Source organism: Odocoileus virginianus, chromosome 5 (assembly GCF_023699985.2).
Source record: "Odocoileus virginianus isolate 20LAN1187 ecotype Illinois chromosome 5, Ovbor_1.2, whole genome shotgun sequence".
NCBI classification, from domain to species: Eukaryota; Metazoa; Chordata; class Mammalia; order Artiodactyla; family Cervidae; genus Odocoileus; species Odocoileus virginianus.
In genome coordinates, this window is record NC_069678.1 from 60,202,311 (window position 1) to 60,221,017 (window position 18,707).

The following is an 18,707-nucleotide window of genomic DNA, read 5'->3' on the forward strand; positions in this document are numbered from 1 at the left end:
AAAGTATATAAAGAACCTATAATGATTCCCAACACATAGTAAGTCTTCAAAAATGTTTGTTACACGTTTTTTTTTTTCTTCTTCCTTGATGGCTTTACCCTAGGAACAAACACAAAACTGCCCACTTGCAGCCACATTAGGCTTTATAGCAATAGAGGAAGGGTATTACTGTTACTCTGGAAAATTGAACTGGAGGAACAGAAGAAAGGGAGAAATAAAAGGGTAGTCATTGTAACTTTATAACCTCTTATATTAATTCTAATATTAATATTTTAATTAATATTAATTAATAAATATTAACTCTCATATTAATTAATATTAGGAGCTAGAAAAATATTATTCTATTAACATGGAGACCATAATCATGCTCAGGTGAGGACCTGCACTGTTTGGAAGGAAACCTTAGTAAGTGCTTGGGTGGTGTGAAAATGAAAGTGAAAGTCCCTTAGTCATGTCCAACTCTTTGGGACCCCATGAATGTCATGGAATTCTCCAGGCCAGAATACTGGAGTGGGTAGTTGCTCCCTTCTCCAGGGGATCTTCCCAACCGAGGGATCGAACCCATGTCTCCCATACTGCAGGCAGATTCTTTACCAGCTGAGCCACCAGGTGTGGTTAGGACTGTTCCTTAGGGGGTGGGACCAAGTAAAATGTTCTTTATTTACTGGGACATCTTCTTAGCTCCAAAGTTTGATTCCTTTCCCTGCCAACACCCCCTTCAAAATTAGCAGAACATTCTACTTGGATTACAAATTATTTGATGGGAGTGCATCATTTTTCATAATCATTTCCACCTGGATGCAAGCATGAATCAGTGATACAGGGGCTAGAAGCAGAGAGAACCCTGATTTTGAAAGACCATGGGAGTTGACAGAAGCCTGAGGGTGTTTGGACATTTGCTGGCTATGAGAATTACTAACAGTTGGTTCAAAGAAATTTCATCTAAGAAAGAAGGATAGGAAGAATTATATATAATTCACTGAACAAATATTGAGGGACTTATAATGGGCCAGGCACTAGACTAAACTCAGGAGATAAAATGATGAAGAAGACATGCTTTTTGAGACAAGCAAGTAAATCCAGTGGGTTATTATGACCACAATAAACCCAGGTGGCAGCACAGAGAAAAGTACCAACTCACACTCATCAAAGCCAATTTTCCTTATCAGATTTATACTGAAAAACAAACAAACATTTCTTACTAGGATTTCAGCCTCTTCTAAGGGATCAGGAGAGAGGAGATTTTGCTAACTTTTGCGTAGGACAGATCCAGAGGCACCCATCCTCGTGGTGCTGTCTTTAGGGGCAGGTGATAGATGCAAGGGGATCTTAAATGGGAGGCTACTTGGTTTCATGCGTATTACTGCCATAGGGATGGCATTTCAAAATTTTCATCAGAATAAATGTAATCGTACATAGCAGTGTTGATGTCTATTTGAATCCTTTGCCTTATCCATTGGTGGAAATGAGGCTGGTTCTTCCCAGTATGGTGGTAGTAAGCATGGTGGTGGAGAGCAACAGCTACAGCACCAGACTGCAGGGTTCAATCAACTCAGATTTCCTAGCTGCAGAACTTCAAACAAGAACTTCACCCCTTTGCCTTTCAGTTTCCTCATCTATACAACAGCTGTGATAACAGTATATATCTCACAGGGTAAAGGATTCAGTGAGTTAATATAAATGAAGAGCCTGGAATGGTGCTTAGAACGTTGTAAATACTCATAAAATGTTATCTAGATTAAAGTTATTATATCAATATAAGCTGACCTAGGATGAGTAGTAGAGAGAGATTTTAGCAGCCTCAGACAATTGGGCATGTCCTCAATTTATTTTCTAACCCCCTCTTAATAAGTTTTATGTTTTTAAATAAATACAGCAAACCCACCATATTTACTGATTTCCATTTTAAAACTGATCATCTACCAGGCAACTTTTGCCTCTGTTTTTAAAAATGACAGTTACCTCTTGCCACTACTCCCTTTTCTCTATTACCCCCCTTTTGGTCTTGATTATAATTTTATCCATCTATTCTGTTTTTTTTTTTTTTCACTGGGTGATAAAAGAATAGTCACTTGATTCTGGACTAGAAAGCTGGATCCATGTCTTATTTTCTGGGTAGCCTTCAGCAATTAATTCATTTTGACATTGATTTCTCATCTCTAAAATTGAGACATTACTTCTAACCTTATTGAATTACTGTGAGGATTGAAAAGGATATCAGTGCATTACAAAATACCTTACACAGAGTCTGGCATTTAGCACAGGCTCTCTCCTTTCCTCTTTCTATCAGCCATTGTAATGATGATCAAATCAGGAAGCTCTGATTCTAACCCCACTCAGTCTAAGGACACCCAATCAGCTGAATTTGGAGCTGGCAGCTACCATAGCAGGTTGCTTGGCAACCCTCATGAAGTTGCAACAGCCCTGAAAACAGTTTGCATCAGCAAGGTTTCGGTGATGGCAGACTATCATAAGCATTACCTAAATTTGAAGGGATAGGACATTGCCAGAATATTTCCCCAGCCTTCTGCAAGAATGATATATGACCCAATCAGAGAGCAGGGTGTTCCTGAAAGGCAGAGGCTTATATTAAATGGCTTGTCCTTTGACCATCACCACTGATGGAACCAGTTTATAGCTAATTTGCTACACCTAAGTAAACTGGGGCACTCAGATTACAAGAAGTGAAGGAGAGATGCTTGGAATTTTACAAGCAAATGTCTCATTAGAGTACTTCAGAGAGATGTTGGCCATCTACCCAAAGCCGTGAGGAGTAACTTTCTCATTTTCACGATTTTAGAAGTGATGATGGAAGAGCGGTGCTTTCGCCAAAGGCAACTAGCTCAGCCTGCCCTGGGGAGGTTGTCTGACCTCTTTTCCCTTTTGAGGGAGCTTTTATCCTTTTTAGTTTTCTCCACACACCAGAGATTACGTGTAGTAAGTTACAGACACTATCTTCAAAGAAAGCTGGATTTGGTTTCTGCTAACAACGTCCTCCTGAGAAATGTCTAATAGTATCCCACACAGCACGTGGCACATTGTAGGTGACGCGATGTTGCTGACAGACGGACTGCTACAGTGTCTGGCCTTTTAGGGAAATTAACTCTAACGTCAATGTAGGCCCATTAGAGGGAAGTGTATTCTAAGGCTGTGGAGCTATTGGCAAACCTGAAGCCAGAGCCCAGGTCTCCTGACTCTGATGAATGAAACATCTCCAATTCTGGTTAACTTTTCAAAAATGGCAATTTGTTAAGAAATAATGGAAGTTGTCTAATGCTCAGAAATTTTTCTAATTTAATCATTTAAAAACATTGGCAAGACTAGATAGAGTAAATGTAGTTTCCATGAAATAACTATTTACCAAAAGAGAAAGCACAAAGAAAAGGTAAGATCAGGAGACTTGACATCTGATATTTAGACAAAACATAGCTTTTTACACCCTCAGCCCTTTACAGTCTCTGGTTTAAAAGCCTCAAGGCTTCAAGGTTGCACACTGTCTAAGGAAGGAAGCCCAGACACCTCAGCCTGGCACTTCAAGCCCTTCCTGTCTAGCCCTGATCTTTTCAGCCTCACCTCCCATCATCACATTTACCAGCTGTTGACAGGTAGACAGACTGCCCTGTTTAGCTTGTCCTGAAGACCTTCTTGGATTTTCTACATCTCTGCTTTGGCTGTTGCTCCCTTTGCATGAAATGCATGTCCTCATCTTCTTGAAGATCAAACTCAAGGCTCCTCCCACTTTGAAACTTCATTGAACATCTCTTTAAATATGAGCTTTTCCACCCTCGAATTTCCCAGGAAATTCCATTTTTAGTTGCTCAAAAGGAACTTGCCACATATTAATTTGTACTAGTAATAGTAGTGGCTGCTGCCATTCACTGAGCATTTACTAACTACTAGTTACCAGTGTAGTCATCTCAAATGTTAGCTGTTTTAGTTATATGAAAGATACTTCACTTTGCATGAATTAAAAATGGTCAGAGGACAAGGCCACAGGGCAATGCTCCGCACCTTGTGATAACATTTATGCAGGATAAACCTATACAGAAGGAAAAGCTAAAGGTGTGTGATCAAGATAACCCTTTTCCTTTTCAACTGTGTCTAAACAACTATTGATTTTCCCATTTTTTAACTTTCTTGCAGGGATTCTAGCCAAACAAGAGGTTTAACGGGCTCATTATTCTTCTACACAGCAGCCCAAACCAGATCCACATTCCCACACGGGCACCGTCAGCTGATGCTGAGCAGAGGCGTTCTCCTCAAGTACATACGTAGAATCAGTGTCCTTTTCTTTCTTCCGTATTCCAAAGGCCTTCCTTGTACGTTTTTTCAATCCTGTGGGAAAACAACAAAAGGTCAGAAAGTTTATTTTCGAATGTTCCTAGCAACATTCAAGTGAACTATTTTTAAAGTTGCAGCACATTAGTTAAATCTGAATGTTCAAAAAGCCATGAAAGTTTCATGTGTATGCATGTGTGTGTGTGCACGTGCATGTGTATGATTCATTCTCATATTTTTCAACAGAGTTTATCAAGGACATTGCACTGTAAGCTCTTAGCACTATAAGCGATGTAAGAATATAAAAATAGGCTTCCCTGGTAGCTCAGCGGTAAAGACTCCATCTGCTAATGCAGGAGATGTGGGTTTGATCCCTGATTTGGGAAGATCCTTCATGCTGCGGTGCAACCAAGCCCGTCTGCCACAACTACTGAGCCTGTGCTCCAGAGCCCTGGAATCTCAACTACTGAAGCCCTCGCCTAGAGCCCATACCCCCAACAAGAGAAGCCACTGCAATGAGAAGCCTGTAAATTGCATTTGGAGAGTGGGCCCGGCTTGCTGCAACTAGAGAAAAGCCCACACAGCAATGAAGACCCAGTGAAGCCAAAACTGAAGAAATAAATAAAATTATTTTTTTTAAAAGTATATAAATAAATGGAAAGGAGACCAGGACCAGGTACAGAAAAGTTGGCAAGCTTTTCTTAGACTATTGTTATTCATTCGCCAAATAGGCACTCTGCCAAGAAACCCAATCACAGATTTAGAACAGTCATTTCCAGGTTAGACGTAGTCTTGAGAACAGGACAGTTCCAAGACAGAACTCATGTAAACCACATTAGAGAGCCACATTGGCCTGACACATCTTTGTATCCATATTCCCAATTCATCCTTTTCTACTTCCTCAATTTGGTGGCTTTATTGGATTCTCTGAACATACTACAACATCTGTACTCCAACATTTCTTTTTTCCTTGTTTGGTCCTTACCCCTGGATGAAATGCTTTTCCTATCTTGTTGATATTTAGAACTTCCATACATGCTTCCAAGGTCCCATCAACTTCCGCCTCCTTTGTGAGGGCCTCCTAAACCTAGTGTAGTCAGAAACCAACTATCCTGGCGGTTTCTCACATTTTGCTCTTATGCGTATTGACTCAGCAACTAAACAACAATGATGTGTTATAATACAACAAATCGCTCCACTTCTTAGTTCCTATGTCAGTTTCCCTCATAGACTGTAAGCCTTTCTAGGACAGAGCCCAAGGATATGCTCTCTATATCCTCTGCACCAAACACAGGAACCAGATAACGCTTGTTGATTTAAGATTTAAGATGTCTTCTAAGAAGCATCATTCAGGTGCTACTGGAATAAGAAGGCTCCTCTCTTCCATCCTGGATAAACCAAGCCCAATCTTGCATCTTGCATTCTTGTCCTATCAAGGTTCCGTCTGCGGTTCCCATCTCCTCATGTCCTGTAGTTACACGTGTGGCTTGCGTTTCTCATGTTGTCTGTGTTCTCAGTCGTGTCCGACTCTTTGACCCCATGGACTGTAGCCGGTCAGACACCTCTCTCCATAGGACTTCCCCGGCAAGAATACAGGAGTGGGCTGCCATTTCCTCCTCCAGGGAATCTTCCCGACCCAGGGTTCAAACCTGCATCTCCTGCATTGCAGGTGGATTCTTTACCACTGAGCCATTGGGGAAACCAGTTTCTCATGTTAGTGAGTCTTATTCAGATATATCATTGCCTATATCTTCAAAACCTTAGACTTGTTACTGGTGCTTTGGAAATTTTCCTTCACAAATTATATCTGGAAAAGTCACTGATGTTCAGAATTTGTTTGGCACTACCAGCTGGATCTGGAGAAGAAAACGGCTCCCCAGTCCACTATTCTTCCCTGAGAATCCCATGGACAGAAGAACCTGGCAGGCCACAGTCCGTGGGGTTGCAGAGAGTCGGACACGACTGAGCGACTGCCCCTACCAGGTGGATTGGGCGTCCCGGGCGGCTCAGCGGGTAAAGAATCCACATGCAACGCAGGAGACAATCCCTGGGTTGGGAAAATCCCCTGGAGGAGGGCACGGCAACCCACTCCAGTATTCTTGCTGGAGAATCCCCATGGACAGAGGAGCCTGGGTTGCGGAGTTGAATGTGACTGAAGCGACTGAGTACACACACATGCTCCAGGTGGATCAGAGGGAAAAACACTGACAAAATCAGAGATTTGATGTCATCTTCTAACATATATGAATCAGCCCAGACCACTTGGATGATCTGAGTCATTCATTATCTGACTCTCAAGATACTACTCAAATATAATCTCCAAATGCCTCGGTTTGTCTAATTTTGCATTTGAACAGTCATTCCATTTAAGAGGTTTAGGTCTTTAAAATGTCATGTTTGTTTAAAAAAAAATCTCCTCCCACATTAAGCTATTCTGCATTACTCTCCACATGAGGTGTTCACAGAAAACTTACTGACATTTAAACTATCCACCCATTACATTTGGGAATACCTTCCTTCTGTCATTTTTAATTCTGAGTGTGAGAAACTTCTCACCTCTAATTGCCTTATCTCCTTATAGGGACAAAATTATCATTTTCTTCCTATAATTTTTCTTGAGCTTTAAATCTCTTCACTGGCTTCTCCATGCTTCTAATTCAGCTTTGGGGGTTCCAGTGTGTGCTATATTCACTGGTCATTACTGGTTTTTATAGGATTATAAAACAAATGCTATTATTATCTTATGTTTTCAAATTACTTTAGTTCCTGTAACTTGAGCATGAGATAAGAGATAGCATGTCCTACCAAACAGATGAGAAAATACAGACAAATTCCAGTAATTCTTGTATTAAATTAGTAACAGAACAGGCAATAGAAGTTTTCCATAGACTCTGTCCTGTTTTTGACCACCAAATTTGGATAATAGCCAATATGAACTAGGTCATGAATGTCATGAGTTGTCCATTTTCCAGTGAAAAGTGCTCTGGCTCAGGCTTCAGGAGACAGAGCCCATCTCCAGCAGCATTTCTAATTGTGTAGATGAATATGCGTTACATTTTTAAAAATATTTCCATCTCTCAGTTTACAACAAATCAGCCAGCAACAAGGAATGAAAGAATTTGCACATATTCACAAAATGCAATGCCATTCTGTAGTTTTAGTTTCAATGAAAGTCATATTTCCCATATGTAGAATACATTCTCATATATGGAATATATATAGAAATACACCAGAGGTGTGACATTCCAGAAAAACAAAACTAATCAAACTGCTGAATAAGAGAAAACACTGAAAACTTTTATCCCTTGAAAGGTGGAAAGATGTGAGAAATTTAGAAAACTATAAAGAAAATTCTGAAAGAGGAAAAAATATGAAATATAAAAGTTATTCATATCTTAATAGCTCTTTGAGAAGACGCAGGAAGAAACAATCATACCAAATTAACTAAAAGTGAATGGAAAGGTGTTGTCAAGTCTTTTGAGAGTTTATTTAAAAGTATTCAGAGCATGTACATGTCCACACTGCTATATTTAAGATGGCTAATCAACAAGGACCTACGATATAGCACATGGAACTCTGCTGAATGTTATGTGGCAGCCTGGATAGGAGGGGAGTTTGAGGGAGAATGGATACATGTATATGTATGGCTGAATCCCTACCATGTTCACTTGAAACTATTACAACACTGTTAATTGGATATACCCCAATACAAAAGAAAGTTTTAAAAAATATCCAAAGAAATTCTTCAAAACAGAACAAGGATAGTCAAAGATCTTATAGTAGTAACAAGCTTAAGACACCACATATGGTAACATAATAAGCTTAAAAAACACTATATCCAATGATTTTTTTCACTTCTGACTCCCAAACTACATGAAAGTTTTAAAGTGAATTTCTACAGTATAATTATCCTTAGGATAGGTCATGAATTTTTGTCAATTATTCTTTACCAAAAATGGAAGGGAAAAGATCAAATGTCTTTGAGAAATGAAGTAACTAACTTTTCCCTTGCCAATGTCTAAACAAAGATTTCTAAAGAGGAAGAATTTTAATGTTCTGATGATCTGAGGCTAGGACAGTCCTCTTTCAAGCTCTGGAGCTAAGAACATCCTCCCATGTGCATGCAGAACTGGGTCAGACACACAGAAGTCTGGCCTGTGCCTGCAGCATCTCTCCACCTCATTTAGATTCCTTTAGCCTCCTCTGGTATTATGGGAGAAGCTAGTAAAGTCTGGGAACTACAACAGCAAAATTTAAAAATAGACTGACTTTTAAGATGGTAGGAAAGCTTATTTCAAGATGGGTAGTCCTGGATATGATGTTACAAGGTAATGAAATAGCAAAGATGCAGAAACTGACAATAGTGATAGCACAAATATATAGAGTAATATTTGTAGCTACCAAGACTGAGGTCCAACCTACAGGCTGGGTACCAGCTGCTTTGCATATGTTGACTCATTTAAATTTCTTACAAGCCTTGTGAAAAAGTAGGTATTTTCTTTGCAAATGAGGAGCCTGAGGGTTTACCTGAGTTAGGTTTTATTTATCATCATCTCTAGGGGTGGGTATTGGAGGTTCTTTACCCACGGATCCCCAGAGTTCTGCTGGACCGTGTCCTAATTGTCTTTACATCTGCTCCTTGGGGGGCAGTTTCATTCATTGATCATTCATGGTTTCATTTGCCATCTATAAGTAGATGAATCCTAAATCCTAAATCCGTAGGTCAGACCCAGTACTACTTCCTGAGCTTCTGGATATACAGTACTTTTTATCATACACAAGCTTCTACAAATAGGCATCATATTTCTTTGAAAGCCTTTAGATGCCACCTTATACATATGTAATCAAACCTTTAAAGGCATGCCTAATCATTTACAAGTATTTTCTGAATAAATCCCCCTTAAAATGAAACAGTTCTCCATGAACAAATGAATTTTAAAAAAATGTAGTGTACCCATACAATGTAATATTATTTAAAGGAATGCAGTACTGACACATGCAACAACATGCATGAACCTTGAAAACATTATGCTAAATGAAAGAAGCCAGATACAAAGAACCACCCAGTGCATGAATCCACTTATGTGAAATATCAAGGGCAGGCAAATTCATTGTTACAGAAAACAGAGGAGAAGTTGCCAAGGGTGAGAAAGAGGGGAAGAGAGGAGTGACTGCCTAGTTGGTATGGAGTTTCCTTCTAGGATGGTATGAAAGTTCAGGAACTATAAAGTGCTGATGGCTACTCAACACTGAGAATGTACTGAATACACTTTAATATGGCCAAAATGGTAAATTCTATCATGTATATTTCATCACAATAAAAAAGAGAATAATTCAAGCCAGATCATTCTGTGACCAAGGGGAGAAAGATAGGAGGGAGCAAAGAAGAAGAGAAAGAGACAAAGTGGATTGGCTTATAAGTTTGGGATCTTTTTTTTTTTCCTTTTTATTTATTTTTGTGCTAAAGTTGTCAATATTTAGTAAAGAAACTGGGACCTATATAGTCACAAATCTGTCTTCATGATTTTCACTATCAAGAAACTGGTATGTCCATGACAACTGATAACTACAACTAAACCTCCAGCACTTCTTTCTCATGTAACAGATTTTTACAAAATGCTTATCATGAACACATTTTTAATGTTCCTTTCAGTTTTTCTCATAGGATCACAGTGTTATGTTAACCTCTACTAGATGTAAGCTCCATGAAGTTAGCCATGCCACTATGTAATAGATGTCTGTCTCTATTTTCATTGCCCCATAGTGGTTCTCAAATAGAATATTCCCTAAAATAATTCATTCAATTGTAATAACATAGAGGCATTATTTCTCATCTCCTTTTCAAACTGTACATCAGACCACTGGAAGCTTATGAAATCAATTTGTTAGGGTGAAACTTTCATTCAAAAATGAAATAGAAGACAAAAACTAAGTGTGCATTGCCCGTAGAAAGGATGAAGACTATATCATGAAATTCTTGGTCTCAGTTATGTGAGTGGTCAATGTTTGCAAACAGGGCGACCATGTAAAATACGTTTCTTATGATAGCTCCAAAATGTACGAAAGTGTTTAAAAATAACTTTTAAAAGTCTTTTAAATTTCAAACACAAATGACTGTGTTCACTAATGTTCTTCTCTGAAATGTCTTTGAACTAATTATATATTTTTAAATTAGATACCTTAGACTTTAAAGATTCTAGAATACCTTAGAATCTAAAGATACCTTAGAACTTCCTGACTTTGAGTATACAACTCTGCAGGTGAAGAAAAAATAGTACAGCAAAAAATTACCTTTATCAATTTTCTTTTTTCTCAGGTACAACTGTTCTGTAGGGATTCATTAAGTAAACACTAAATTTTAAATTTAGCCTTTAAATGTTACACAGAAAATAGAATTTTTAAGAAGGACCTTCCAAAAAAGAATTTGGCCTCAATACTCTGTTTTATCTTAGATAAAACATCAAAATCTGATACTCAAAAGAAACCACAGAGTTTTTGCTTGGTTAGCTTCATGTCTCCTATTTTTATTTTTATTTTTTTATGTCTCCTATTTTTAAAAATTACTCTTGAAATATTAATACTTTTCCCTAAAAATAAAGACTAGTTCTTTAGATGGACAGATTGAGATAACAGTCCTGGAGCTCAGATCAAAATAGGAGAAATCAAGGCATCAGCATCCTGTAGGCAGGAGCTGAGGACTAACCACACAGAACACAGAAGATGCTGCTCTTCACCAGAGATGCTGTCATGCCACACAGGAGTGTAGGTGCAGAGTCCTGCCAGCACCTCCTCCTTTCTCTCCTTGTACTGAATTCTTACCATTCCACTGCTAGCTGGTAGGACAACGAGAGGTCAAAGGTGGAGTGGTCACCATCGTCAGCATGTTGGTAGCAAGTTGGTTTATCTCCCAGCTATCTTAAAGGGGCTGGGGGAGGGGAAGAGATGTTTCACTACTCTTTATTACCTTTCTCACTCATGTTCTGGTGGCTCAGATAGTAAAGAATCTACCTGAAGTGCAGGAGACCCAGGTTCTGTCCCTGGGTCAGGAAGATCCCCTGGAGAAGGGAAAATGGCAACCCACTCCAGTATTCTTGCCTGGAGAATTTGGACAGAGGAGCCTGGTAAGTTACAGTCCACTGGGTCACAGTCAGACAGGACTGAGCGACTAACACTTTCATTTTTCACTCATGTCACAGTCTTGCTTACATACTGCTTTCACTAACAGCTCTTAATTACGGTGTTAAACATCCCATATAAGCATACTGCTTTTAAAATTGTTGAAAAGGTGGCACTTCTGAAGATCATGTTCCTGGGGTACATCTGGTCCTTCTGCTTCCCACCCCTCTACAAACAGTGCTTTTGAGCAGAGCTTGGGCGAGAGAAAAGGCCTGGGCACAAGGCTAGCTCTAAGAGTGACCTGGAGCTTTGGAAGGAAGAGGAGCACTGGAAGGAGGAGAGACTGGCAGTGACAGTTGTTTAAGGTTGTAGGTAAAACACAGTTCATAGAGGAATACAAACCATCTCATCTGCTCAGAAGCAGAAGACACACCTCCCAGAAGCAGGGCAGGAGACATGGTAGAAGGGAACAGAATCCATGGCCTACTTTGGAATTGAAGATCTGAGATCATATCTCAATTTGAATTCTTACTGGCTGTCATTTGCAGCAAAACTTACAGACACTATGAGAGGAATTGTGTTAATTTCGATATAAGATTCATATCTCCACAGGACATGAGGTTTGGAGGAACAACCTTAGTTTTTCTCTCTGTAATCCCCAGAAGTGAGGGGAAGGCAGCACTGGTTCACTAGGTCCTTCAAATGTGCCATGCACTACGCTAAGCTTTTTTCAAAATTAGCCAACTGAGCTATTTAAAATACTAAAAGATGATGCAGTTAAAGTGTTGTACTCAATATGCCAGCAAATTTGGAAAACTCAGAAGTTGCCACAGGACTGGGAAAGATCAGTTTTTATTCCAATCCCAAAGAAAGACAATGCCAAAGAATGTTCAAACTACCATACCACTGTGCTCACTTCATATGTTAGTAAGGTCATGCTCAAAATCCTTCAAGTTAGTCTTCAACAATATGTGAACCAAGAAATTCCAGATGTACACGCTAGATTAGAAAAGGCAGAGGAACCACTGATCATATTGCCAACATCAGTTGGATCATAGAAAAAGTAAGAGAAGTCCAGAAAAATAGCTCCTCCTGCTTCATTGGCTATGCTAAAAATTTTGACTGTGTGGATCACAACAAACTGTGGAAAATTCTTAAAGAGATGGGAATAACAGACCACCTGACCTGCCTCCTGAGAAACCTGTATGTAAGTCAAGAAACAACAGTTAGAATGGGACATGGAACAACAGACTAGTTCAGAATTGGGAAAGGTGTCTGACAGGTCTGTATATTGTCACCTTGCTTATTTAACTTATATGCAGAATACATCATGTGGAATGCCAGGCTGGATGAATCCCAAACTGGAATCAACATTGCTAGGAGAAATATCAGTAACCTCAGATATGCAGATGATACCACCCAATGACAGAAAGTGAAGAAGAACTAAAGAGCCTTTTGATGAAGGTGAAAGAGGAGAGTGAAAAAGTTGGCTTAAAACTCAACATTCAGAAAACTAAGATCATGGCATCTAGTCCCATCGCTTCATGACAAAAAGATGGGGAAAAAATGGAAACAGTGAGAGATTTTACTTTCTTGGGCTTCAAAATCATTGAGGATGGTGACTCTGGCCATGAAATTAAAAGATGCTTGCTCCTTGGAAGAAAAGCTATGACAAACCTAGACAGCGTATTAAAAAGCAGAGATGTCACTTTGCTGACAAAGGTCCATTTAGTCAAAGCTTTGGTTTTTCCAAGTAGTCATGTATGGATGTGAGAGTTGGACCATAAAGAAGGTTGAGCACTGAAGAACTGATGCTTTCAAACTGGGTGCTGGAGAAGTCTTGAGAGTCTCTTGAACAGCAAGCAGTCAACCAGTCAATCCTAAAGGAAATCAACCCTGAATATTCGTTGGAGGAACTGATGCTGAAGCTGAAGTGCCAGTACTCTAGCCACCTGATACAAAGCGTCAACTCATTAGGACCCTGATACTGGGAAAGATTGAAGGCAGAAGGAGAAGGGAGCAACGGAGTATGAGATGGTTGGATGGTATCACTGACTCAGTGGAGATGAGTTTGAGCAAGCTCCGTGAGATGGTGAAGGACAGGGAAGTGCTGCAGTTCATGGAGTTGCAAAGAGTCAGACATGACTTCGTGACTGAACAACAACCCTCTCAACAAGTACAGATGTTATCATTAACCCCTATGGCTTGGACTAAGAAATAGACTCAAAGTGATTAAGTTCCTTTTCCAAGATCATCAAACAAAGAGATTAGGTAAGATCAGGATTTTGAGCCAAGTCTGTATATCTTTAAGCCAAGCAACTTCTTATTGGGTGGACCTGATGCTTCTTGCAGTACCCAGGGCAATGCCCAGTACAGGGTAGACACACCATCCTTGTTTGTTTAACACTTTTTTAAAAAGTCACTGAATGTTTGTATAATTAAAACAAAAATCAAGCGGCTTTTCTGGATTTTTGCAATGTATATTCCATTAACGTTTAGTTTTTTGATATCTGTTTATATAGAGGTATCAGGGGAGAGGAGAAGGAGCCCTAAACTGCATAGGGTGGACCTACCTGAAGGCATGTGCATTAAGGCAAGGAACAGAGACTTGGGGAAGCAGTGTGGTGTGACCTCACCACATTTTTAGGTGAAGAACATATAAAACAGCACATTGAAAAGCTCAATTTAGCCCAAAACACACCAATTAAATAAAAACCAAATAGATGTAATTTTTTAAGTACTTAAGATGTTTCAGGAAATCTGTCAGGAACTTCCCTATCTTAACACAACCTTACAAAGTAGGAGCTATTATGTTATTGATTACATACCATGGTTCATGAGGAGTGACTGGAGCCGGTCACACAGGTGGTAATTGACAGGCCACATTCAGAGTCCCCTCTGCAACTTGCAGAGCCCATGCCCTCCACGTCTTTAGCATATCTTTCTGTTAGTTCACAATTTGTTTTGCCCTCTTATCAAAAACAAGAGCAAAAGCAAACACAAAAACCTTAATTTTTTTAAAATTGAAAGACATTTTTAGGGAAATTAGGCAGGACATTTGTTAAGCACAAAGACTGTATTTTGCATATTTACATCTTTGTGTGCTGCACAGTGAACATAAGGAGCCCCAATAAATGTTTGCTAAATGAATTATTTCTGTGATAAACATGAATTCTCAGTTTAAGTCTTCGTCAGCTTGAGGGGTTACTCAAAGGTGAATCACATGTAATGGAATTACTTATTTTCTCCAGGAACTCAGGCCAAACATTTGGTCTCAGTAATAAAAAACAGGCAAATTTAATTGCCCTGGGCATAATGCCGCATATTGACAGCAACTCTCACTGGTAATATCTATTCATTATGATGGCCACTGTATTTCTGTCAGGAAAGATTAAAATACTTTGTGTATTAGCTCTTCCTCTAAGTTTTAAATATAGGTAATATAATCCAATTTCGATTCTTTGTCTTAAAAAGTTCTTACAGAAAAATTTAAGACCAGTTAAGAAGAAAGCCAGTTCCTCCCATGATTTTTTATGATATTTATGATTTTCAGTATCAAGACTACTGTCTAAGATATGGGAGATGCTTAATAAAGGCGAGTACCAGGGAATATGAAGTTCAACGTCAAGTTCAATGTCAAGCAGTACTTGGCATAGTCAGTTAACAAATGTTTGTTGATTGATCTACGCATTTGCCGTTTTAACCCAAATTATTCAAAACTGGTGGGCATGTGCTCTTCAGTCTGAATGCTTTACCTTCATTTTTATGTGACTCAAAGGAAATCCAGGTGATCTTTGTACTTAGTGAGTACAGAGCCTCTTTATAAAACAGCACTCTTTCATTCTGAGCTGAGTCCACTCTCAGAAATATGCATGTTAGTAACACACTCCATTAGAACTGGATTGCAAAAGAGGCTGATGTGGATGGCACCTTGAAGATCAGGTTTGATATATGGGAGTTCAGGTTAGTGCACTAAAATGGAGATGACCCTAAGACAATTAAGACTTCAAGGGCTAAAAATAATAATGATTTTTAAGGAACATGAACATGGTGACATGGAAGAAAATGTTGAAACAAAAAATGGTCACGAAACAGGCTTGCCACAAAAGGACCTAGATTTGCTATGTCAATATCACTGCAATGAAGGAGTTGAGTGAAAATGGGAAGAATTTTAAGTAGGTGAACAATTTCCATTAAGCATTAAACACAGTAACAAGGTGAACTTTCCTGGTAGCTCAGTGGTAAAGAATCTATCTGTGATGCAGCAGAGACAAGTTCGATTCCTGAGTCAGGAAGATCCCCTGGAGAAGGAAATGGCAATCCACTCCAGTATTCTTGCCTGGGAAATCCCACGGACAGAGGAGCCTAGCAGGTACAGTCCACAGGGTCACAAAAGAGTCAGAGAGGAGTTAAGGATTAAACAACAACAGTAGCAAGATCCATAGGAAACATATATAGTTGTAAAAAATGTAGGAGCTTTGAGTTCTGAAAAACCTTTGTTCAAATCCCATCTTCACTACCTCCTGGGGCAAATTACACAACCTCTCTGAGTCTCAGTTTTCTCATCTGTTAAAAAAGGTGTCTGTAAAGTTTCAGTGGGTGTAAAGGTTTTATATCTTACTTAAAATATATATTGTAGATTACTTTATGCAGATTTCTCTTGCTTTTTTTTTTTGCAGTTTTGATAGTTACAAATCAATGAGAAATTGGCTATTCTAACAGATTACTTAAAAGTAACTAAATGACTGACTTCAGCACTTACAGCATCTCCATTGCTCTATTCCTTTAAAAATAAAAACATAACATCAAATCTGAAAATAATCAAAATTTCAAAATCTCAAGGTTTTCCTGGTTACAGCTATGAAAACCAAACCAAGATCAAGAAATGGAATTTACTGACATCTATCATAAAATATCTGGAGATATTTTACGGAGAAGGAAATGGCAACCCGCTCCAGTATTCTCGCCTGTAAAATCCCATGGACAGAGAAGCCTGGAAGGTTACAGTCCATGGGGTAACAAAGAGTTGGACACAACTGAGCAACTGAACACACACACATCATAAAAGATAAGGGGGGGCAGATTTAATACTCACAGTAAGAAACACAACTATCTCCTGAAGCAGGAAAATATTACATCATTGGTGAAGGCTTTACTGTGTGCAAATCTGTTAAAACTAATCAGCTGGTCATCCCAGCATGATTGAAAGCAGGCCAGTGTTATTTTTACTTGGGTTATCAGTATATAGAATTTGTTTTCTGCTTCTTGCTGGATAGGAAGAATAATACTCCAAGCAGTAGTGAAATTAATTTGACCTGTCCCATGAGAACCTTGTTCTGTAAATGATTTTCCTCTTATTCTCTCTTTCTCTCCCTCACTCTTTCTCACTATATCCACTGACACTCTTCTCTCCCTTCCATCTCCAGTCCCTCCTCAGCCTGATAATGACATGTAGATAGAACTGAAGTTAATGATCCTGCACAGAATGACCCTGGTTTTCAGGCATAAACAGAAAAATTCAATTGAATTGTAATTCACCAAATATCATTTGCAAAAAACTCCATTTTCAACAAGAAAATAAACCCAAAAGCAAGCAAACTGCACAATAACAAAAATACTTTTCATATTCTCTCTTTTTTTAAATATTTCATCCAGAGAGAAAGGGGCAAGTCCTTTGGTAAAATCTCTATAAATTTTAGTATATGTGGCATTTAGCACTGTGAATTAAATTCTTCAAAGGTGATTTTTAAAAAGAAAGCTGGAACATGTACTACACAGAATCATTTTGGTTTTCATTCTAACCTACTACTTGGAGGCAGAGAGGTAAACAAAGGGAAAATTTACATGGCATGGCCAACTCAATACATCACAGCTATTAGCCAGCTGTATTTAGTGAGAAACCATGGAGCCTGCTTCTAAAAAGGAATGCAAATGGTTTAAAAAGTTAAAAACACATAAATATGGAGTTATTTTTTTCAAAAAAGAAGGTCAGTTATCAGAGGAACATACACAAAATAGAAGTTAAAAGGGAACTAAGTTCAGAATTTAGGTTTAATTTCTTTTGAGAGGTCTCTGGAATACATGTGGATTGATTCTGTTTCTAAGATTTATACTAACAATAGTCATTATCATCATCAACCACCTATCCATTCACCAATCCTCTGCACTTCTGTCCGCTCACTCACCCATCCATCCATCCTTTGGCTATAATTTCCAATTGGTAATAAAGTTCACTGTCATGAAATTATGCCTGTTGGATAATATAAATCTATCAAGTTGCGATGAAAACCTGCTCTCTTTTAGTCTGTTCTCACTGGAGGTAGAAAATATCAAGTCAATCCTCTTGGAAAGTTAACCCTTGGTAGGTATGATGATTTATTAAGCCATTGCCTCAGCATCTTGGTAGGCTAAGCAGTCATATTATTGTTCCCATGTCTTATTTACGGATCTTATAATCTAATCACTTAAATTCATGTCTATTGGTCTACCAATGATTCTCTGATTCTAGGTCCTTGTATTTACCTAGGAAGCTCAGATGGTAACTTTTCCTATCACTAGTCAGTATTCTCTTCACCAATTTCTCAGTGTTGGGCAGGCAGATAACTCTAGCCTTTTATTAAATGCCCAGAGTCCTGCTAGCTTTCGAGTATTTGGAATCACCATCAGAAGATCTCATCTTCTCATTTGGTGGTTGATAGAATAGGAATGTGCTGGACATCTTTCATGTGCCATGGATGCTTCTGGACTAGAGATATAGTATCTAATATGATGCTTGAATTATGTGAGGTCAAAGATCAGTTACTAAAACTTTAAAACACTCTCCTTCAATTAAGTACTTGTCATCCACTTTGGCATCTCCTTGCCAATTCATGGATGAGACATGCGTGCATACCTGTGTGGTGTTTAAGATGAAGAGTGACATGAGATGAGGACGTCAGGGGCCAAATTATACAGGCTCTTGAAGGTCAAGTTAAGGACTTTAGATTTTAAAGTGCAATGGGAAGACATTGAAAGCATTGGAGCAGGAAAGTGACATCATCTAAATATCTTTTTTTTTTTCCTACCAGCAATGTGAATTGCTTAGTACCAGAGAGCTCCAATAGTAATTTGTATAATGGTCACTGTGATGTGCTAAATAAATAAGTTGTCTATTCTAGATCATTAAAAGACACAATCACATTGATCTACCAATTATTTGAAAACCAGCATTAGAAGTGGGTTCTGTTTAGAAACTCTAACTAAAATATTTATCAGAATAGCTAAATATCTGACAATTTCTCACCACTAAAGAGTTTACCATTTATGACAGTACA

The 18,707-nt window shown here is 38.7% G+C and overlaps 1 protein-coding gene across 21 annotated transcripts in view; it reads right to left on the reverse strand.

Annotated features, from left to right (window-relative positions):
• The window catches only part of SGIP1 (SH3GL interacting endocytic adaptor 1), a 229,972-nt gene that overhangs the window by 131,394 nt on the left and 79,871 nt on the right, over positions 1–18,707 (reverse strand). For all 21 annotated transcript variants that reach the window (XM_070467995.1, XM_070467999.1, XM_070467996.1 and 18 more), the window contains one exon: positions 4,272–4,335. In XM_070467995.1, coding sequence (XP_070324096.1) covers positions 4,272–4,335 — 64 coding nt within the window. The remainder of the gene's footprint in view (positions 1–4,271; positions 4,336–18,707) is intronic.